Source organism: Helianthus annuus, chromosome 9 (genome assembly GCF_002127325.2).
Source record: "Helianthus annuus cultivar XRQ/B chromosome 9, HanXRQr2.0-SUNRISE, whole genome shotgun sequence".
Lineage (NCBI taxonomy): Eukaryota > Viridiplantae > Streptophyta > Magnoliopsida > Asterales > Asteraceae > Helianthus > Helianthus annuus.
This window is the reverse complement of record NC_035441.2, coordinates 171058383-171083024: the sequence shown is the minus strand read 5'-3', so window position 1 is coordinate 171083024 and position 24642 is coordinate 171058383. Positions and strand designations below refer to the sequence as shown.

The following is a 24642-nucleotide window of genomic DNA, read 5'->3' as shown; positions in this document are numbered from 1 at the left end:
TACTACTAAAAATGGAAGGCACGACATACTGCTTTTATCTAAAAACACAATTTACAAAAAAATAAATAAATTAAATCATCGTAAGTTTCAAGCATAAACTACATACTAATAATAGGTCTTGAATATTCATATAAAATATAACTAACAAAAAAACATGTATTATCACAATATAGGATAATAAAAATATTAAAAATAAAAATAAAATCAACAAAAATATGTTAACTAATAACAATAAAACAATTATTACAAATAAAGTATAAATTTGTATCAAAATGGGCCAGATATATCACATTAGCATTTTGGGCCAGGTTAACAAACTGGATGAGGTAAACATGAGACGGGCCGGTTTGGATACTGAATATGGACAATCCAAATTAGGAAACGGATACTACATAACGGCAGTTAACTCAACCCTAACCACATATGCGATGAATTCATCCCTCTTTCTGGTCCAAGTCGCTCCTCTCTGCATCCCGTATTCATCGAGACATCAACAGATTGCACGGCCATTCACCATGGTTATACTTGTGTACACTCCATTCTTCTCCGTCATACGTATCAGCAGTTCAATCGATTCAAAATTTCAAGGTATTTACCTCTATAAACCCTAGCATATTATACATCATACTATTTTGTTCGACTAGGGTTCTTCATATTCGATTAATACATTCTTTGATTATCGATTAGGGTTAATGAATGTGGATGTTCATATTTGATAAATAACCTCCGGATTTTAGGGTTTGAGTTATTCAAACATGTCAGAACTGTATTAAGGCAATTTTAGGGTTAACGGTTGTGGATTGATATTATTATGCTTATTCATATTCGATTAGAGATATTCGGAATTTAGGCCTTCAGTTATGCAAACATGCCAGATCTGTGTTTCGGTAGATTGATGGGCTTAGGATTTTTCGTTGTCCTCAATATGTTACAACCGAGTTAAAGACATGGCATAGATAAGCTCTAGAACATAAACAAATGGGGGCTGGGTTGGATCCAAAACTTGGCAGACACTTTGAAAGTTTTATTTGTTATGCTTATGACAACATCATTGAATCAGTAGTAAGGGTTTCTCTGTTTTAATGGGCTAACAGGAGGGATCATATGAAAGACAGAAGCTAGGCTTATCCCTGACAGTTTGAATCAGCTTACGGACATATTGTGAATCTTGCAACCCATGCTCTTAATAAAAAATTATGGCACTGTAAGTCTTTCTAACCACTGATTCATACTTCTTATTATGCCTATGTGTTTGCTTTAATAAAACATTGTTTAAATTTAAAGGTATAATTTGCACAATTTATGTTTTTCATATAAGTTATAGACTGCGTTTTAGATATAACACTTGAGAGTACTTAGCTTTGATCTGACACTGGTAGAATGTTCACATTTAATAAGAAATCGGTCTACATGTATTTGAACATATAGCAAACACCTAAATGGTTTTGATTCTATTGTTTAAACTAAAAAAGCAAACACACAATCAATTTGATTTGTAGAAAAAAGATGAATTAAAAAGATTAGGAAAACATACCTTAATTCTCCAACTGGCTCTCCAAAGCTACTCAATATGATGATTTTTATGGTAAACAAAATTCGAAGAAAGAAAGACACTGTAAGGTCATAGAACTACATTATATAGAGCTAATATCCGAATTTTTCTCATGGAAGTTAATATTAATTCAGACAGTTAATAAATAATGGGATAGTGGGAAAGTGGGCTAAACTGAAATATATTTAAAATAACTGCATAATCAGTTACTAAACCTATAAGTTTTATATACCAGCTAAATTTTCATTTGAATTTTTTATAAACAAAGCTGAACTTCTGTAAATGTATCAACAAAAATATCAAAATATTTGATAATTACACTAATGAAGACATATTTATTAAAAACTTTTATGTGTACTGACAATGGAATACAATAACAATAAAAAATATAATTTTATATTTATCTAAACATAATATATAAGCAATTCTTTATAAACAAATAATACACAAACACATAGTAGAGAAAAAAGCAAACATTAACTAAAAAAAGAACATTACATCCGATGAAGGAATTTTTCAAAATTCAACAAACATTTCGAAGCAAAAAAAAAAAAAAAAAGGATTACCAAACAACATGTATTACTGAAGACTTGCTGGCACAATAGTTTCCACATACATTGCTGTCCGTATAGCATGATTCCAATCGCTTGGTATGAAAAGGTCACACGTCTTCTTGTTCAAATCTATTTCATAAACCTCACCCCAATCTGTCATCACAAAACACTTTTCTTCTGAACTAACATGTGTAATTGAGCACCAAACTGGCGTTGGAATATAACTGATCTTCGGAAACAACATGACCTTCGACCAATGCTCATCTTCATAACGCCATAGATCCACAGCCATATCTATAAACCCATGACTAACAAACACGTGAAGTTTGTTATTCATATTAACCAAGTTCCCCTGACATGTTTCACCATTGCCAACATATGGAAACCCTATTTCTGAAAACGTCTCTGTATTCACATCAAATCGAATTATGACAATATCACCAGCAAGCCAAAACTGGAATACAGTAAAATATAAACCATCCTCACAAAAAGTCCCCCCGACCACACATAACCATTAGTATGGTAATGCCTTTTTTGTAAAAACGGTATTCTCTTCCAATGACTGGTCCTCCTTGAATAAGCCATAACATCAACTGTAAAACGACCACGTTTTATATGTAAAACTCTGTAATCATTAGAGGAATCGATGTATAGGCCAACAGCATCGGAATAGATTTTGAAAAAACCATAAGACTTAGAATCAGATATGTTGATGCAGCTACGGATCAACGGATTCCAAATAAGCATTTCAAACGTATTGCGTAAACAAACACATAAAAGCCCATTCAAGCTTGATAAAATCCACACATCAGAAGGGCGAACATGAAACGGTAGGGTAATCATGGTTTTCTCATCGACTAAATCAACAGTAGTGCTGGAAATAAAGCATGATTCCTGTCCAATACTAAGAATTTTTTGTCTAGACCCCTTACACATATGTCTACAGTGCATCATGACAAACTCCTTCGACGATATACATGACAACCATTCTTTACATACCTTCTTTGCACGACCTACACATTTTGCAGGAAGTCTTGGCAGTATCTCTGACATTATTAAGTCAGGACCAAGGTCAGGCAACTTAGTGTTCGACTCAGAGGCTGAGTAGAGGCACCCCTTCAACTTTTTCATAACTCAATAGTTTCTGATATTATATCTAGAAATACAGTAATACACGAATTTTAGGGATATTAGTGATATCTTATATAGAGCTACATGTCCGACTTTTAATGAAAACAGTTAATTTATTGAATAAAACATAGGTAGTTATTCAATCATGGGTTAGTGAGCAAGGATCATGACAAGTGGGTAAGTGGACTGACTTAGAAATAAACTTAACATAACCGAACGATTATATTAATTTCTAAAACCCTAAGTTAGTTACTTGATCATCGCTTAGTGGCCCGATGATCATGGTAACGTGACTAAGAAGGCTGACTTCAATATTAATTCAGTATAACCGACTATTTATATGTTTTTTTTCTTCAAAATATCTTATTCTTTTCCCCTTGTTATTTATATAACTGAATGCTATTTTGAATTTTCACTCTAAATAATACAAAACTTATTATTTTAAAAAAACCTATAAATGACTAAATACTTTTTAAAATACCTAAATAGGCCTCTTGTTTGAGAACACGGAATTTGTTAACATGAAACAGGATATTATTGGGTACTAAATTTTTTTAGATTGTTTTTCTATGACTTATGTGTAACTACTTATATAACTGTTGAAGTTATGCATATCTGGAATTTTATTTACGTATTTTGAAAGTAAAAGAAGATTTAACCTTTATAAACATACATACAAATTGGTGAAAACCACTACCTATATTTTCTTTTTTTTTCATAACAGAAATATTTATTATTAAATAAACAATTAATCATCAACATATATGTAATAAGTAATATAGTTAACAGATAAAACATAGAAAAATAAATTGAAAAAAGGAAACTACAATTAAACTAAAAATAGATGAACAAACAAACCTTAACAAACACTGACTTGAAAGGCAAAACATAAAAGATGACTATGACAAACAGGACTTAAACTGAGTAAACTTAAAATTCAACCCATCCAACATGATCGTTGCAATTTTTAGATATACGTGGAATCTTTGATCTTTTCAATGGACTATCCAAAGAGTCTGCTGTATCACTTAACTCAGACTCCAAATCATCTTGTTGTTTTGCCTTAGAATCATCTTTCTGACCATTCGAATCTTCACTTTGGGTAATATCAATGACCTCATCCCATTTCCAAGTTAGGAGCGCATGCTTTCTTTTAGCTTGCTTTTCTATGTTCTGAAACTACAAGAACTAAAAACATTAGTATAATACATTTTAAAAAAACATAAAGGTGTGAAACAATCATGCACTTATGCAATGAAAACTTTATTAAAAAAAAACACCACCTGTTCAATAACCTCCCTATGCATTTCAGATTTGAATGGACTAAAATACTGTCCATATGAAATGATCTCTACACTTCCACTGTCCGTCTGAAACAATAAATTGATAGAATTTAACAAATCAGACTAAATATCAAAACAAATTTTATACATTAGTTGTGACTTAAAACGTTACCTTCGGAGAATCTTTCATTGGGCTGCATATTTGATTCTTCTTCGGTGTCATTGCATCAAAACCCAGCTGAAAAAATTACAATTGCTACCATATATTAGAAGACTAAATATTTGGTGCAATTCACAAACAATTAGAAACCATCCACATGCTTTGCTAACTAATAATTAACATTCCAACTTACATTCCAACTTACTTTCTTTGCAGGCTGATCTTCTTCATAAATGTCCACGAAGTCATCCGAGATATCCATTGCTGCAGATGTGTTGCTGTATGAATACAGGAAGAGCGAAAAAAATTCAGAAGATTACACTACCTGAACTTGTATTATATAGGCACCAAAAAATGCAGTTAAGTGTCCACTAACCCACTAACTCCCTGAAAATAAGGAACACATTTTAAACCGCATTGCAACCTGCATTTCTGATTGGTACATCTTGATAAACTGCAGAAAACCGCAAGATCATGGGTGAGAGAGTGCTGAACTGCCGAGAACCGCTGCTTCTAGAAGGAATTTAGAGACTTTAAACGGCTGAGATTAAAAGTTGATGACTTTCTACGGCTGTAATTAGCCCAAAAGTTGGTTAGCATCAACGGGAACAATATAATATAGAATTTATCATACAATGCTTAAACTTCAATATGGTGCTTTTCCTTGGTCCTTGACGAGTACATCGCGTGTCAGTGTGCTCATACCCACGCAACGCGCGAAATAAAATACTAAAATTATCATATAGTCCCTAAACCTTAATATTTAATCATATCGTGTCATGTTGAACCCGCTCAAAATCATGTCGTATTGGCATTGTGTATCGATTTGACCCCTTTGATAATCACCTGTGAATACGAGTAATACTAAAAAAATCATTACCTCGACTAAGATGAAACTTCTTTTGTAATTGGTGTCTTTTAATTGTTTTTCTTTCTTTATCACTCATTACAAAATAATAAATTTTGGTTTATGGACCGTAAAGGCCAATGAAAAAGATAAGAAAATGGGTAGTTAAAAAAAACTAATAATATAAACTGTTAGAATAGAAGCGTTGGTTAAAGGATTTAAAATCAAAACCAGATTTTTTCATCTTAGCTTCTTCATTTAAATCGATTCTATCATGACTGAAAGCATCATCCTCTGAATCCTCAGAACGAAAAGGAAGTCCTGAAATCTATTCATTATAAATTTGAAGTCCTTAATGAAGCTGATCTAGTCTCTCTTTCTAGCTAGTAAAAAACTATGCAAAATAATGAATCTTTGTGTTACTTGAAGTTAAGATATTTGAAGTTGGTAAATATTATATATTATTTTATTTTTGATAAATTTACCCTTAAAAAACTTACAAAACAAAAACAATAATAAGAAATATGTTAGTGATGCCAGTCATTTTTGAATTAGGAGCTCATACCATAGGAATGGCAAGACGTATTACATCTAAGCAAAGGCTATACAATCATGATGGAAACAATCAAACAAGATTCAACTCTAGAGGTGACCTACTACAATGACTTAACAAAAGTCTGCCCAGAAACAGGTGGGGATAACAGCATTTCTCCTCTATCCTGGGAAAAGGACGTACTTCTAACTTCTGATCAAGTGCTTTTGTCTGGAAATGTTGAAGAAACCATGTATCTGGTGAAAGAATTCGCAAAGGATGACGCTCCCTTCGATTCTTTGACCAATGTGATACATCAATGGTGAAAATGGGAAACATTAATCTCCTCACTGGTTATAACGGCGAAGTGATGTAGAACTGGCGTATAGCTAATTAAGTATAACTTGATAATTATATATGCTTATTATTATTATTATTATTATTATTATTATTATTATTATTATTATTATTATTATTATTATTATTATTATTATTATTTCTTGAGTTTATGTAAGCTAGCTCAATGTATTCTTGTAATGCTGGAAATCCCCTAGCTAGTTCCTAATGAAGGGAAATTTGGCTAACTTCTAACTAAGTTGCTACACTCACATGTCCCAAAAGTAGAAATGCATGATGAAACATATTCAAGAATGAATTCATTATTGATAGATGATGACGGGGGTAGCCCAAGACTAAATAAAGTGACTAAACATGCAAGTGCTTAAAGGGTTAACGGTTCAATGGTTGAAAAGCTGTGAAATGGGAAAAGCGAGGAGGGAACAGTAATCAATCACATCCGAGCTCGCTTCACCAACCCACGCTCGCAAAAGCAAAGCAGGTCTGCACAATACATGCTATTATCCAGGGGACAAAAGCCTTCAACCCCAAAAGGGGAAACCCTCCACTGCAAACAGGTTTTACTAGTCTTGTACATACTATTTGAGGAGATGTCTTCCCCTATAAGAAGACAGCTCATTCACCCCAAAAGACATTCTTCGATCAGTTGAGATTCCCTCATTTCTGGTCATTCGTGGAGTACTTGCTCACTCTCAAGTTACTCCTTATCACATCCACCACACACATTCTGTTTGCTTTCACTTCTGGATTCGAGCACGTCTCGGAGAAAGAACTCTCAGCAAACAACAATTACATACTAGTGAACCTCCTTCACGTTTTGCAAACGTGGGGGGACCCCGCGACCTGCGTTAGGCAAGGTTGAACCCTTCAACCTCTTTGCCTAACCAACTCAGCTACCATCTTTGGTCTCGTGTTTGTTGCATCAACAAGTTGGCGCCCACCGTGGGGCCTACGCCGCTATTTCTTCTCAAAAAAGACCTAGTAGTGTAGCTCTCTTCACTCAAAGTCACCATGTCTGAAAGTGGATCTCCGGGAGAAGTGAACCAGATCCCTAACACTTCCACCCCGGGTAGTGGCCAAGCTCATACGACTATAACAACACCTTTCTCGACTCCGGGGAGCACACCCGAGTTCCTTACCTTCAACACCCCAACCCCATCTAGATTCGGGGCTCCATCCCCCAATGTCGGTGTATCTGACACCCCGGCGCGTGTTGAACTTACCCCCGAAGGGGTCGCTAATAATTTCCTCGAGTTAAGGTCACTTCTTAACCAACATGTGAGTAAAGAAAGGGAAAAGGGTATAAGGATTCGTTTAGATTATGACGAACCTGAGCCAACGCTGTCTCCCGGGCCACCCCTACCTCCTTTTACCACAAGAAGTGAGGCTGGTCCCAGCAACCCTCCAAACCCTCACCCTTATCTGTCCACTATGACAAATCCTACGGTACATCCTATCCTCTCTTCCCAACCAATTACTAGTGGTACTCCTCTGGGACATGAGCTAACGCTTGACCAGCTCCTACAGTCCCCGGTGACAAGCTATCCAGCTTCTTTAACAACCACATGGGAGCAAGCTCTGTCCGTGCTTCCTTTAGCACGAAGTGCTGTTACTAGCACCCCTCTTGGAATAAACTGCTCAGGTGGACCAGGAAGCCTTCAAGGCTTCAACCTCATACCCAATATGATGTCCCAGATGATGGCCAACTTCCCGTGGCAACACTTCATTAATCTAGTGCTAGCCACTCAGGGGAATCATGGCAATAGTAACAACGTGGATACAAGGCCTGAAGAGGACTTGGCTAAACCCTATAAGCCAAGCAACCTCTCATGCTTCTCAAGGCAGATAACCGATTATGATTTTCAATCAAAGATCAAGATGCCAACCCACATCAGGACGTATGATGGGACTGAAGATCCCGAGGACCATCTCCAGATCTTCACCGGTGCAGCTCGAATAGAAAAATGGTCAAACGCTGAATGTTGCCTAATGTTCATGCAGACTCTTGTTGGATCCGCCAGAATCTGGTTCAACGACCTACCTGCTCAAAGCATTCGAAGCTTTGATGATCTCAGCAGGGGTTTTCTGGCAAACTTCTCCCAGCAAAGGCGATATGTCAAAGACGCAACAGTAATCTTCCAGATAAAACAACGTGATGATGAAAGTCTCCGAGCCTTCATTGAACGATATAAGAAGGAAGGTCTGACCTATGTAGGGGCAGATGAGAAAATGAGAGTGGCTGGCTTTATGAATGCCATAACCTCTAAGTACCTCACACGAGATTTCAACAAATCTCTGCCCAAAACCCTGGAAGAAGCCCTTGAAAGGGCCGAAGCTCACATTCGGGGAGAGGAAGCTGTAGACATCAAGGAACAAAGGAAAAGAGGGTCCGGCTGGCGAAGCAATAGCCCGGTTAGAAAAAGGGGAAACTTCAACTCCTACGACAGGCGCCTAAAGGGTTCAGACTCACGAAGGACTGAAGGTCGAAACCTTCCAAGCAGAGACAAAGGCACACGTTTCACTCCCCTCACCAAGACCCCTCAGGAAATCCTGGCAACAGAAGAAGTTAAACAAAACTTTAGACCTCCCAGGCCTCTCCCCAAAAGTAGAAAAAATGAGAACTCCACACAATTCTACGAGTTTCATGGAGAAAAGGGACACCACACCAACGATTGCTTCCAACTAAAAAAGAGAATTGAAAAGGCTGTTAAGTCAGGAGAACTCGCCCATTTGGTAAAAGGAGTTCGAGACAAGATGGCTGAAAGCAAAGGGAAGGAAGTCAATATGGTGTACTCTGATGAGAAGGTTCCTCACAAAAGGCAGCGGTTGGAAGCTTGGGAGCTTCAGTGTGTTTGCTTCCCCCCTACGAAGAAGAACCCACTTCCCAGTCCCCTTGTGGTAGAAGCCACAGTGGGAACACTGCAAACATGCAAAGCATACATAGATACAGGGGCAGCCACTGAAATCATGTTCGGAAAGTTCTTCAACCGTTTAAGCAATGAAGAACGTTCAAGGCTTCAACCTTCCGGAGCCTCCATAAAAGGTATCGCCGATATACCCCTCAAGCCTCTGGGGCAGCTAACCCTTGATGTTCGTTTCAGCGAAGGATCGAAAGAGAGAACCCAATCATTAACCTTTGTGGTTATCAACATCCCCTCAAGTTATGATGTAATCATAGGGAGGCCCGGACAATGTGCATTTTACATGGCAGTGTCTGTTGGCCATGGCACAGTCAAATTCCCTACTGAAAGGGGGATAGCAACCCTTCAACCCTCGCAGGAAGCTTACATAATTGAGGGTGAAAGCTCGAACAGTGAGGAAGACAGGCAAGGGTTGGTCAAAAACCCTAAATACCCTGAGCAACGAATAAGGGTCAACCCAAACCTTTCCCAGGAGACCCTTTCATACCTTGAAAAGCTGCTAACACATCACAGTGATGTATTCGCTTGGTGTCCTGAAGATATGACTGGGATCCCTCAGAACATTGCCGAGCACGAGTTAAGAATACCACCGGATGTCAAACCGGTGGTCCAAAAGAAAAGAAGCCTGGCACCCGAAAGAAGCCTGGCAGCTTGCCAAGAAGTTGAAAAACTTGTGTCGGCCGGCATTCTCCGAGAAGTCAAGTACCAATCATGGGTTGCAAACCCGGTTATGGTCAAGAAACCCGACAACTCTTGGAGAATGTGCATAGATTTTAAAGATCTTAACAAAGCTTGTCCCAAAGATTGTTACCCGCTACCGGAAATTGATCTCAAGGTCGATTCCCTCACAGGATATTCGTTTAAATGCTTTCTTGATGCATACAAAGGGTATCACCAAATCCTCATGAAGAAGGAGGATGAAGAAAAGACAGCCTTTCACACAGACAAAGGTATCTTTTGTTATCAAAAGATGCCTTTTGGCCTCAAAAATGCAGGTGCCACCTATCAACGACTCGTCGACAAGGCCTTCGAAAACCAAATCAGCAAAAACATGGAGGCATACGTTGATGACTTGGTTATTAAAAGCAAGACGGAACACCAAATGCTTGACGATATTCAAGAAACTTTCAAGAACCTCAGAAAGGTAAACATGAAGCTCAATCCGGAGAAATGCTCGTTTGGATTTGAGGAAGGAAAATTCTTGGGTCACATCGTCGGAAAGCAAAGCATCAACGCCAACCCTAACAAGGTAAAAGTTGTCCTCGAAGCTAAATCACCAAGAACCAAGAAAGAGGTTGAAAGCTTAAATGGGAAGCTTGCAGCCTTGAAGCGTTTTACCTCAAAATTGGCCGAAAGATCTCTGCCCTTCTACAAAACGCTCAAGAACTGCTCAGACAAGAAGGATTTCAAATGGACTGATGAAGCTGAAGAAGCTTTCAATCAAATGAAGCAGCACTTGGCCTCCCTACCAGATATTGCAGCACCAGAAACCGGGGAGGTAATATCGGTGTACCTTTCAATCGCTGACGAAGCCATCAGCGCAGTCCTCACCATTGAAAGAGACAAGGCTCAGGTACCCGTTTATTTTTTCAGCAAAACTCTAAAATTAGCTGAAACCAAATACCCTCCCCTCGAAAAACTTGGCCTAGCTCTGGTTCAAACTGCTAGAAGGCTTAGGAGGTACTTCCAAGCACATCCTATACAAGTGGTCACTGACCAACCTGTCAAGAATGTGCTTGAAAAACCTGAAAACTCTGGAAGGCTAGCAAAATGGGCAGTGGAACTAGGTGAACACAACATCACCTATGTCCCACGAAAAGCCATTAAAGCTCAGGTTCTGGCTGATTTCCTGGTAGAAGTCCCAAGCCAAACAGTTGACGAAGTAAACACCACAACCACTGAACCCTCCAACCCTGAAGCCTGGAAATTATTCACTGATGGGGCCTCAAGCGTTGAAGGGTCAGGAGCCGGTTTAGTTCTAATCAACCCTGAAGGGTTAGAATTTACATATGCCCTCCGTTTTAATTTTCAGACCACCAATAACGAGGCTGAATACGAGGCATTGATCGCTGGTTTAAGACTGGCCAACGAAATGAAAGTTCAGAAGCTTGAAGTGTTCACAGATTCATTGCTAGTCTCAAGCCAAGTTAACGACAGCTATATTGCTAAAGAACCCAACATGAATATAAAGAGAAGTCCAAGGAGTTAATGAACACCTTCCAAACATGCAGCATCAAGCAAATTCCAAGGTCTCAAAATAAAAAGGCCGATGCCTTGAGTAAATTAGCATCCCTCACCTTCGCCCACCTCACTAAAAAGGTGTTGGTTGAAGTGTTGAAGGCCCCATCGATCGATGAATTGGAAGTACAAGATGTGGTCACCGAGGAAGATCCAAATTGGATGACTCCCATCAAAAAATTCCTCCAAAGTAATGAACTACCCAATGATCAAATAGAAGCCGAAAGGGTTAAAATCAAAGCAAGACAATATGTGTTGCAAGGAGAAACCCTCTACAAAAAAGGTTACCTTGCCCCCTTGCTAAGATGTGTTGGTCCCGAACAAAGCAAGTATTTGATCAAGGAAATACATGAAGGAATATGCGGAGCTCATTTTGGAGCTAGGTCGGTGGTCGCAAAGCTCATGAACCTTGGATATTTCTGGCCGTCGATGCATCGTGAGACCGTTGAACAATTAAAGAAATGTGATGCCTGTCAAATCCATGCCCCAATTCCAAGAAGCCCCAAACATGATCTTGTTCCAATAACCTCGGCATGGCCATTCCATAAATGGGGAATGGACATTGTTGGGCCATTCCCTCCAAGCAAAGGGGGAGTAAAATTCTTGTTAGTAGCAATCGACTACTTTAGCAAGTGGCCAGAGGTTAAACCCCTTGCCAAGATCACAGGAAAATAAGTCATAGACTTCGTTTGGGAAAACATCATCTGCCGCTATGGGTTGCCGGGGGTAATTGTCACCGACAATGGAAAGCAATTTGCTGAGAAACCTTTCAGCCTTTGGTGCAAGGAATACAGGATCAACCAGATCTTTAGCTCAGTGGCTTACCCGCAGTCAAACGGCCAGGTCGAAAGATCCAACCGAAGTATTGTGGAAGGCATCAAGACGAGATTGGGAAGATATGAAAGCAATTGGCTGGAAGAATTGCCTAGCGTTCTATGGGCAATTAGAACAACCGAAAAAACAAGTCACAAGAAAACACCTTATAGTTTGGTATTTGGATCCGAGGCCGTAATCCCTGCTGAAATAGGAGTTGTAACCCAACGAATTGTCAACATGGATCCCGAAACAAATCAACATGAGACCATGTTGAACTTACAATTCCTAGAGGAAGCCCGAGATCAAGCGTCAATACAAGAAGCCAAATACAAACAAAAGATGGAAGCCTACTACAACAAGAGGGTTAAGAATGAACGATTCAAACCAGGGGATCTAGTCCTCAGAAACAATGAAGCTAGCAAAAAGGAAAATCAAGGGAAGCTAGGCCCAAAATGGGAAGGTCCATATACCATCCTCGAAGCACACAAGGGAGGATCCTACAAGCTAGCAGACTCAGAAGGCAAAAGGCTTCCAAGGCATTGGAACGGAAAAACCCTGAGAAAATTCTATGTGTAGACAGAAAGTTTAGTTTGTATCAAAATGAAAACCTTTTGTAAAAAGCAGGTACTGCTTGAATGAATGAAGTTGATTTATCAAACTTGTCTTCCTATCCTAATATCAGGTTGAGAACCTAGCAAAAAACTCCATGGCAAGGGCCATGTAAGGGGATGAGCTCCCAGGCCATATCGCTCAATAGGTTCAAGGGTTGAATGAACCTATATAAGGGGTGAGTTCCTAAATCAATACAACTCCATGAGACTTATTAAGCGAAAATAACAATGTCTCATAGACAGGTTTGAACAGCCTACACCAATCGTTCCTTAAGTCTTAGAAATACAATCAACAAATAGGCTTACGAAATCAAGTAAATCACAAAGAAATAATGAAAAGGATAGATACTACGTCTTCTTGTTCATAAACACTAAGGCTAAGTGTCTGCAGCACTGAACCCTTTAAAGTGTAAAAAACAAAAGACAAAGTAAACTCAACAAAAGACAAGGCTAAGAAAGAATGATAATTGACAAAGGGAAAATAAGCAGGCCCATCAATAAAACATGCAAACCAAACCAAAATCTATCAAGGCTTCAAGCCACCCAGATAATAAGCTCGAAACGTTGAAGGCTTCAACCCAAAAGCAGCTAACCAAAAGGCTTGAAGGGTTAAGAGCCTACTGAACAAATCAAGCAAAGCAAGTAAACAAACATAACACAAGTAACATAATAACCATCATACCATAACTAGGAAGGTCATAAGAGACCTTCAGAAAAGAGTTAAAGCAAGTTCTAGTAACTTGCAAGAGAAACTATTGTTCAAATGGCTATACAGGCCCAACAAACCACCAACAGGAACCTTAAGGGTTCTTGAAAACCTAACATTGTTTAAAACATTACAGACATAAAGTGTTTTGCTAAGAAAGCTACGAATAAATGTCAGATGGCAGAAGGCTTGGAACTTTCAGCTTTGGACTTCTTGGCTTTCTTAGACTTCCTGGCCTTAGCGCCATCACCACCACCAACCGCGGAGGCCTCTAAACCAACATCCTTTGAAGCATCAGGCAGACTGGAAAGGGTATCATCACTATCTCCGGAATAAGATCTCTTCTTTGAAAGGGAGCCCAAAACCTCAGCACACACCTTTTCATTCAGACCCTCAGGTTTCATATCCTGTAAAACAGATAAAGGCTTACCAAAGCAAGAGGAAACCTGATGAACATAGGGATAGGTTAGCCTCTCCATTTGTTCAACTGAGCTCTTGAATACATCAGAAGAATCCGGGCGAAATAAGGGAGGCTTTCCCAGAGCATGCCCAGCTCCACGCAGTTTATAACCAGCAACAAGACCTTCGTGTTTTCCCAAGTTGAGCAATTTTGTATACACTTCACCAAGAGCAGAATTAAACTCAGTAGAGTGAAGTAGGTAAGTGACAACCTGTTGAAAGCCCTGCTCAATCAACCACTGGTTATCGCTAGTGGCACGAGACACTGAAGCCTTCAAACTCTTTTTCTCCTCATCAAAGGCTTTCTGGGCAACAGACAAAGCCTCCCTGTCCGCCTTTAGCTTCAACCGATCAGCCTCGAAGTTCTTCTTAAAATCAGTCATTTCAATTTCATGCTGCCTGGATAAGCCTTCAACCTTCTTAGACCAAGCCTCCTCCTTCTCAGCAAAGCTGCTTATCTCCTTTCTCATTGACGCCATTGAAGACTTCATTTTATCTTTCTTTTTGGAAAAGTCTTCATACTCTCGCATCCTTTGGCGAAAACGAGCAACCCCCTGAGGAAGCATGGCTGCAAGGTTGCAAGTACTAAGAATCATCCGGGATAGCATCACATCATCGTCCATCTCAGAGATAGTCTTGTGAACCGAAGGAGGAGCAATATGACTAAGGGCCTCTTCACAGACAGAAGCATCTTTAAAGCTATCATCAACCTTCACCGACCAGCTTGGCACATAAACGACATCAGGATTCAACCCTTCAACGTCCATACTCGAAGAACCTTGAACAGGTGTAGCAGCAACCTTTCTGGCCGAATCCTTTTTGTCACGAACAACTAACTTCCCTTCCCTTTCGGAACCCACATCAACACCTTGGTCCTCAGACTCTTCAATATCATCACTCAAATCCACCGGTTCAGTAGAGGTGGATTGAGGAGCAGCTTTCAAACGACGAGTAGATCGTCGAGCTGAAGCCTTGGGAGCAAGAGGCTTAGAGAAACCTTTCACAGTCGACACACTAACATACCCACCACCCTCAAACCTTTGCTCAGCAGTCCTAACAACAACATTCTCACCCGGAACAGATGGAGCATCCTCAAACACAACGTCCGAAGTGTCATCACTCTTGATGAAATCCAAGGCAGACATAACTGCAAAAAACAAACGGACAAAACATGAGACAAAAATTTGAAAGATAAAAGAAAAAAGAAAACAAAAATGCATACCCGTGCCATCTCTCATCAGAACCGGATCCCGGTCAGCTTTTTCCCACAACTTACTAACCCCTAATAGAACCAGCAAATGCTCAGGAAAGGGACGAACCCTCGCAGGGCATTTACGAATACATTGCAGAAAAGCATCGTTTAAATCAGACTCAAGGGGTTCCGGTTCATTGAGAACAGCATCCGGGTGACGCCACACAGTTTTAAACGGAACAATAGTGTCTGAAACCCAGAAAAAACGATTATTCCAAGTTCCAAGCGTGGTAACCATCGATGAAATAAGGCCAGAATCAACCTTAGATGCTTCAAAAGTAAACCAATCACCATTCTTGGCGAGTCGGAAAAAGCGACGAAATAACAATAAAGAGGGATCATATCCGAAGGCACGGCACAAAACCTCGAAGTGTAAAACCCTAGCCATACCCTTCGGATGAATCTGACCAAAGGAAACCCGATAATACTCTAACAAATTCAAAACAAATAGAGAAAACGGATAGCGAAGGTTTGAAAATTCAAAGTGACGGCAATAAAGGGCGATGGAACCAGCCGGACATTTATCAATCGAAGCATCACACGCAGGAGCAGTAGGTGTAAATTCAGTCCCAATGCCATAATCTTTACAAAACAACTCTACTTCCTCTTGGGTTAACCGGGAAAAGGATCTTGCTAAATCCTTAAGGGCACCTATTTTTGAAAGAAAATTATGAAGCAAAAGAAAGCAAAGGATGAACAAACACTAACCTTGAAAGAAAGGGGAGAGATTTGCAGAAAACACTTGATGCAAAATGAAACGGCAGTAAAGGAAAATATAAAACGAGTTAATATAGGGGCAAAAAAGTAATTAATGTCTTCTGCAAAACCGCCACCCTATCTACTGCCATACATCAATCAAATCAACTGTCAATCATTTAAAATTCAAATTCAAATATTAACTGCCTTCAGCCTTTCAACCCATCAAGCAACGAACCATTGAAACCTTCAAGCAATAACACACATGCATAAAAGTCAGAAGTCTTTGAGTATACTACCCAAAAGCCTCTGACTTGGGGGGCTGATGACGGGGGTAGCCCAAGACTAAATAAAGTGACTAAACATGCAAGTGCTTAAAGGGTTTAACGGTTCAATGGTTGAAAAGCTGTGAAATGGGAAAAGCGAGGAGGGAACAGTAATCAATCACATCCGAGCTCGCTTCACCAACCCACGCTCGCAAAAGCAAAGCAGGTCTGCACAATACATGCTATTATCCAGGGGACAAAAGCCGGGGAAACCCTCCACTGCAAACAGGTTTTACTAGTCTTGTACATACTATTTGAGGAGATGTCTTCCCCTATAAGAAGACAGCTCATTCACCCCAAAAGACATTCTTCGATCAGTTGAGATTCCCTCATTTCTGGTCATTCGTGGAGTACTTGCTCACTCTCAAGTTACTCCTTATCACATCCACCACACACATTCTGTTTGCTTTCACTTCTGGATTTGAGCACGTCTCGGAGAAAGAACTCTCAGCAAACAACAATTACATACTAGTGAACCTCCTTCCACGTTTTGCAAACGTGGGGGGACCCCGCGACCTGCGTTAGGCAAGGTTGAACCCTTCAACCTTTTTGCCTAACCAACTCAGCTACCATCTTTGGTTTCGTGTTTGTTGCATCAACAATAGACATAAATGGCTTAGATTGAAAAGGTTTTAATATAGATGTAATCAATATGTATCTCACCACTTTTGCAATCTTGTAGAACCAGAAACCACTTACTAATGCCAAGCCAAGGCTGCAGCCTGTACATATTCAATATGGTCCAAATCAATGATGTATATGATCTTAAAATTGTTGGCAAATTAAAGCGAGTCATATAAAATTCTACCTTGATGATAATAGGATTCTTGGAAACTACTGTGATATAGAAGAGATATGATCCAAAACACATCCTTGCAAGTGTGAATATCACTGCAAATGACGCTTGTAGGATGAAATTAACTCAATACCATATAAATTTCATTATTTTACCTGAAAGTTATGTTTATCAAAGACTAAGAGTTAGAGAAAATAAAAGGAGTTACCATCTGCTGCTAAATTGAGATTAGTGTTCTTAAAACCAAGCTCTTTGAGAAGCTCTCTTAGATGGAGAAATGGACTCCATAATCTTTTTTTAATCTTGTAAGCCTTTATCTCTCTCGCTCATCTTGTTACACGTTTGTTCGCAACATAGGTGCTTTGTCTGGTTGCGATGAAGATGCATGTTTATTTAAAGCCTGAGCGTATTCGAGATGAATCTAAGAAAGCTAGCTTTTCTTCGGTCCGCTCTTTGCAAGACGTTTTGGGTATTATTACTTTTTTATCTAGCATTTGATTGATAATACCCGTTGCTAATTGTTGTTTATGCGTGATTTGCATTGCATCAAAAGAATCCTTGATGACTAGATCACGATATAGAGGCCGGACTGATAAACTACAAGAATACTATACAAATATACAATGAGAGGATCGATAAACTAACCGAATACGATAGCAAATTGTCGCCACGGCAACGTAATGCGGTTTCATACTAGTTCTAACTAGTGGCATGCTTCGCGCTTAAAGGCAGACATTTGTTCGACATCGATTCATTTCGTATAAGTATCGCAAATGAAAAATAAAGTTGTGATACGTCCGCTTGTAATAAATAATTACAAAACTTGTACTTAAATAAAAAGTTAAAAACTAACATATGAGATTAAAAAAATATTGAAGTTAATAAATAAAATATTTAATTTATATATAACTATAAAAAGCAACTTCAGCCACCAACAATTGACTCCCACCCCTTCACATAACTAACAATTATTCTCATCTCCTTTGCATCGATTCGCACACTTCTTCACACATATACAGAGTTATATATATTATATTATACGGATTATACAAAAAGTATTATTTCCCTTATTGACGCGACATAAGGCTGAAGGGTGTGGGGGCATGGGTTGGGTTATCAATCGCCGCGTGATACCATTAGTGGATTGCTACACCACCACATTGCCTCATCCACCGTGGTTTGCATGGATTAACTCATGACAACCATGAGTCTCCTTTCCTTTTTTAATATTTCTTTTCCTGTTCATAAAAATATGAAAATAAGAGAATAGTGGTTTGGATCATGACCACGCCACACCCTTACACTTTGTTTCCGAGTCTCATTTAACAGGGGAGGGGAAAGAAAAGAGATGAAAATATGAAAAAAAAAAAAACCATATTTAACAGGGGAGAGGAAAGAAAAGAGATGAAAATATGAAAAAAAAAAAAAAAAAAAACCATATTCCCGTTAAGGATAGAAGGGGAGGAGAAATGAGGGAAAAGTGAATAAAATTTGTACGTATATTTATCTTCCCAAATCGAAGTGATTAGGAGAGAAAATCTTATCAATTACTAAATTACCCTCATATCTAATTAAAATGTTTTATGTTTAAAGGGTAGAATGGTAAAATTATTCCTTTCTTTTCTTTTCCTTCTAACTCGGGAACACGAAAAAAATCACATATTTTCCTTCATTTTCTCTCTTAATTCATTTTCATTCCCCTTCCCCTGTTAAATGAGACCCGAGGTTGATTAGAAGTGGGTGACATGACGCTGATGTTAAGAGTCATGATGAAAATCATGACCACACCCTATAGCGTAACAAAAAAGTGAAAGAAATAAGGTCATATCTCAAAAATTGCGTTGTTCCATTTTATGGATGCACCATTTCACCAAAAGTCATAAGTAACAACTCACCCCCTTTAATTAAGGGGAGATTATGAAAATGTCAGGTTGACTAAACCACTTTTCAAATTTGTCACCCTCAGGTGTCAGTGTAGAGGGCGCTCCCGAGTCTGTTCAATACCCCACATGACAAAAGTGAAAGAAATAAATTCAAATCTCAACAATTGCGCCGTTTAGTTTTTTTTTTTTACGGATGCACCGCTTCACCACAAGTCATAAGTCATATCCCTTCAATAAATACCGACAGGTATAAATACTAGATGAATCATTTAACACCCTATGATCTTCTGCATTTCTTCATCCTGCAATGGGCATATCATCTAAATCGGTATGTCTCTACAATTTCGTCTCTAAAATTGACTTTCATCAAATTCGTGAATCAGCGCAATCATCAACCATTCAATTTGATTGTTGCGTATTTGTTGGAGCGTTTATGATAGAAAAGATATGCGTGTCTAATATTTGTTGACGTTTTGTTACTTTGTGGGCTAACATGTTTGTTGCTAGTCCTAACGAGTCCTAACGGTGTTCTGTTTGGCAGTTAGTTGTTCGGATCACCAAGAGTTGAAGTCCTAGTCGGAGCCTACCGTTCAGGTCAGCGTTTCTTCAGTCGACACCCTCCGCCACGATCACCGGCCGATTGCGACAACCATCTGAACGAAACCCCTACAAGTACCACCAACAATGGTGCACCGCCACCACAGTATGGTTGGAGGGGTTGATGGGGTTGATGGAAGAAAGGGTGAAATACAGAGAGATTGAAGAGAGAGCATGAAGAGATGTTGTGAAAAGGGTTAAAGAAACCCTCTGTACAGAGAAGAAAACCCACTCAACACGTGGCTAATACACAAACCCAGTCAACATGTGGCCTAAACGTTAATAATCAGCAGGTGTTAAAAACCTAAAATGCCCCCAAGGAAAAACAAAATACCAAAAATGCCATATAACACTATTCATTCCATTTGCCTATTATCATATATTAACAATTTCAACAATACCAAAAAGGAAATGGAATTTAATAATCCCAACTTTCACCAGTTGGCCGGCAACGGACCCAACTTCAAAAATAGTCACTGGTGGTCCCAACTTTTGACATTTTGTAAAATATTGGACCCTTCCTAACACCGTTATAACGTTGATGACGTGGCATGATGACGTGTCATAACTTTTAAACTGGGCATGATGACGTGGCTTTGAACTAAATCCAATCTCTCCAACCTTAACCTGCTAATCGATTCCCCTCTTCAACATTAAAACGCCCGATTCAAGAACTCCTTTGCGTCTGTTTCAAGATCCCCTCTGGTACTGTCATCTTCAACCTCTGGTACTCAACCTCTGTTCATCGTATTCAACCTCTGGCACTGTTAATCGTCTTCAACGAGTGGCAGTGTTCATCGTCTTCAACCTCTGGTACTGTTCATCGTCTTCAACCTCTGGTAGTGTTCATCGTCTTCAACCTCTGGTACTCAACCTCTGTTCATCGTCTTCAACCTCTGGTACTCAACCTCTGTTCATCGTCTTCAACCTTTGTCACTAACTAACCTGCTCAATCTACCATTACCACCAGGTACACAATAATAAAGATGAAAATCCTTGGGAGAGAGCATGAAATTAAGGATTAGGGTTTGATTTCAATGTTGTCTGAATGATTGTGAGAATAGTGAAGGGTTTAAGTATCAATTGTAGTGAATGGATATTATTTGGATCTTGTTAATTTATTGTAAATGCCACATATTCAAGTTCAAAGCCACGTCATCATGCCCAGTTTAAAAGTTATGCCACGTCATCAACGTTATAACAGTGTTAGCAAGGGTCCAATGTTTTACAAAATGTCAAAAGTTGGGACCGCCAGTGGCTATTTTTGAAGTTGGATCCGTTGCCGGCCAACTGGTGAAAGTTGGGATTATTAAATTCCATTATTCCTACCAAAAATATGCTTTGTTGGCAGTTAAAAAAATAGCCCGTTCCTAAAGTGAAAATGTTTGTTTGGTGTGCGTCTGCTGGAATGATCTCAACAAGATTGGCGTTGGCTAGGCGAGGAGTACTAGAAACCGGTGATCTACTCCCAAACATGATCTCAACAAGATTGGCGTTGGCTAGGCGAGGAGTACTAGTAACCGGTGATCTACTCCCAAACAAATTGTGGTTACATTCGGGAGTTGGCAGGCCATATTTTGGTGACATGTATTACGGCTAGATCAGTTTGGTGGCAAACCTGTGCGTGGTTGCAGGTCCAGTTCCCAACTCATGTCGAAACAGATTCTTAAATGATAAACCAGGCTTAAAAGAAAATGTGAGAGACAGTGTTTATGTTTGCCTTTCTAAAAGAATTGCAAGTAATAATATTTTTTTCCTTTGCATTCAATTTAGTTTAAATAATTTTCCAAAAACTGCACTTTATTTTTGTTTTATTTTATTTTTTCTAAATATAATCAACATCAACAACCATGTAAGTAAGTTAATTTTTTCTCATGCATCAAATAAACTTAAATTAAAAAAAAATTCCGTAACTTTTATGTTTATTTATTATTTTAAAGAAAAGTTTTACAAGAACAAAAAGTGTGGATAAATTCTGAAGGCGAGATTTTAATCTTATTAGTTTGTAAACACACTTACAACCATTAGAGTGCATTGCAATGTTAAAAAAGTTTATTTTGCATAAAAAATTCTCTTTTATTAACTTGAACAGATTGTTAGAAATTAGTTTTACTGGCATGATTGTTAGAAATAAAAAATAAACATCCATCAGCTCAGATTCTCATCTAATTCATCACGAACTTTACCAAAAAAGTGTTGGTAATGGTTTATTTGATCCTTGAACTAGGAAAATCAAACATCACATGTGACAAGAAAAGCGATAACATTTTTTTGACACCGATGAAAATGAAAAGAATCTTTTTAATTAAAATGTCTTAGTATGGTATTGTATGTGAAAGGTTGGCAAAAATGAACATAAAAATTTCCGCATCTCATATGATGATACAAAATGAATTTATAATCAACATCATGTCGCAATGCACGAGTTGGTGTCAACTTGTTACATACAAAAAAATAACCAATGAAACAATGTTACCTGACTGACCACCAAAATTAATAAGCATATATAACTCCTAAAAACAACGTTATAAACCACCGTATATTTTTACATATGAAAAGAAAATATCAGCTTTTTAATTTGTTTTAACCGATAAAACCAATAAAATCAATAAAATTAAATATATAAAAAATCTTAACAATAAAAAGATAAGATTTTTTGTATTTCATATTTAAGATACGGATGAAAAAAAGAAAAATCTATGAAACTGGAGATGTGGTATGGTATGATTGGATTATCATTAGTTTCAGTTAAAAAAGAAGGATTTATAAGGCCATACGGTTTGGGTATCGAAATCTGGCATGCATACCAGTCAACACCTACAAAACCACCCTGTGTTTGGTGTTTTCTACAGCGTTGTGTGTGAGACGGGGGATTCTTCACTGGCGTGGGGGCAATTTGGTTGGTGATGTAACATGAGTTAATTAGTGGTTTGTAGTAGGAGGTTGCGATTGGTTAGTTTTTTTAACACTAGGCGGGGTCCTTTCCACGCCAACACTATCCCGTGCTTTTTTTTTTACCATGCATCTTGCTTAAGTGGCTGTCACATGGCTCTTAACGCCCTCCCTTTAAACCCCTTCACCAGGGCCGGCCCAAGCGCAAGTATTTTGAGGCTTGGGCTTTCATTTTTTAAAAATTTTAGGGTTCTTGGGTGTTTGTGGCTGCAAGAATAATTGTCCTAGAAGAGAGAGTACGCTCAATAGAATAGACTGGGAATTCCAAAACATGAAAGAAACAATTAGTTTCAAATTGAAATTGCTAGTTTTTTTTTTCTTTATTAAAATTGCTTTGCTAGTTTTTCTTCTTTATTAAAATTGCTATACTAGTTTCTAATTGAAATTAGTTTGCTAGTTTATAATGTTAAATAGAAATTTTATGTACGAATCCGGTCCCAAGGCCGAGTAAATGAAGACGGTTTGTAAACTTTTTTTAGTTTTAAAGAAACAATGAGTCACAATGACCTCGGATTTTTACTACGGTTTGGGCCACCAGAATGATTGACCCACCCTGCTCTTCACACTGAATGGTCTAAGGTTGGTAGTGTGACATAGTTTAAGTGGGAGTATCACAAAACTATAAGTAAATAAGGGGTCAAAGGTGTGAAATTGAAGAAAATCATCTGGTTCATTCTCAGAAACAATGAACCTCACCGGTGCTTTCTACATGCATATACTTTTCCTTTGATACTGATATGTATGCGACCTCAAATAACTAGTTTTATGCCGGCCTAGTGGTCGGGTATACCAACGTTATAATATGTCAATAATGACTCTCTTAATTGAATATAAACAAAATCGAACAATATGCCAAATAAAAGCGCAACTCTTTAAGTTAGGTAAAGTATATGAGTAAGACTAGGTGGCAAAACATACATTTAAACAGTCGGACCATGCAACTGGTCAATATGACTAAAACTTGATTATTGGTGTAGTAATGTAGTTGAGTAAAACCATGCCGGTACATAAGAAATACTGGAGTTTTTCAGGTTTTACCAGTATTTATCGTACCGTGCCCGTGTCTGATATCCGGTTTAACCAGTATAACTGGCATGTTCATACCGGTATTTAAAATATTGGATAAAATAAAACACATAGTATGGTAGGACATAATTTTTGCCTAAATTTGACTTGATATGGAATATATGATTAGTTGATTATGCTTGTATAATCCAAATCAGGTGCAACTTATAGTAAACTAAGGGTGTTTTTTTTTTTTTTTTTGTTGAAAACAAAAAAAAACGAAAATGATAACTTATTGTTTTTAATCTTGTATCCAATTCAGGTTATTTTATGTTTTTGTTAGAATTGCAATTAGTTTACTTTTATTTTCATAAAGCAATTGAATTTTCTTTTATTATTAAGCAAATTATATTTTATTGACTACTAAGCATATTATTTGTAAATTAACTTGATGAATAAACCTAGGCATATTATTTATAAATTAACATGATGAATAAACCACAAATTCGAATCATGTAATTTACCAAAAAAAAAAAAAAAAAAAAAAAAAAAAAAAAAAAACTTAGCAAATAAGATCCAAACATGAGAAACCCTTTCCTTTCCATTACGAATATTCTTAATAGTCGCACGTGTTGAATACACTACTAAGTAATGGGAAGCTAAGGATGATTATGACACTTTGTTCATCACAAATGTATGATACGACAATAATACATGTATGGAAGGTTTCATCCTTACTCACGAACATCTATGGACAGACTTTAGTAGATTTTACATTCTTTGCTCACTTTTAATCTCATTGTTGAATGTAAATTGTGTGTAAAAAGGTTTGGATAATCAATTGAAAATAATAAATATATAAAGTAAACATATTTAAAGTTCCTAGTGCTTCTTCCGTATGTTTGAAGACAAAAACGAGATAATGGTTTTTAAATGCAAGCATCATAAATTTATTAATATTTTAAATT

The 24642-nt window shown here is 38.0% G+C and overlaps 1 protein-coding gene across 2 annotated transcripts; it reads right to left on the bottom strand.

Moving 5' to 3' along the window:
- Window positions 1-4061: 4061 nt before the first annotated feature.
- LOC110874996 lies at window positions 4062-5280 on the bottom strand. 2 transcript variants are annotated; one of them, XM_022123282.2, is made up of 5 exons: window positions 5057-5280; window positions 4886-4958; window positions 4693-4758; window positions 4521-4607; window positions 4062-4416 (listed from the first exon to the last, which is right to left on the bottom strand). In XM_022123282.2, the coding sequence occupies exons 2-5, from the start codon at window positions 4940-4942 to the stop codon at window positions 4168-4170; spliced, it is 459 nt and encodes a 152-aa protein (XP_021978974.1). In that variant the 5' UTR covers window positions 4943-4958; window positions 5057-5280; the 3' UTR covers window positions 4062-4167. The 2 variants fall into 2 exon arrangements, with proteins under 2 accessions (XP_021978974.1, XP_021978975.1); XM_022123283.2 differs by having other exon boundaries at window positions 4062-4410.
- Between the last annotated feature and the right edge of the window lie 19362 nt (window positions 5281-24642).

Bases quoted from the DNA above. Each gene is read 5' to 3' on its own strand.
- LOC110874996 (XM_022123282.2), bottom strand. From the start codon at position 4,942: ATGGATATCTCGGATGACTTCGTGGACATTTATGAAGAAGATCAGCCT. The intron at 4,759-4,885 runs GTAAGTTGGAAT...TAATTTTTTCAG, and splicing joins AAGATCAGCCTGCAAAGAAA to CTGGGTTTTGATGCAATGAC. The intron at 4,417-4,520 runs GTGGTGTTTTTT...TAGTTCTTGTAG, and splicing joins ATAGGGAGGTTATTGAACAG to TTTCAGAACATAGAAAAGCA.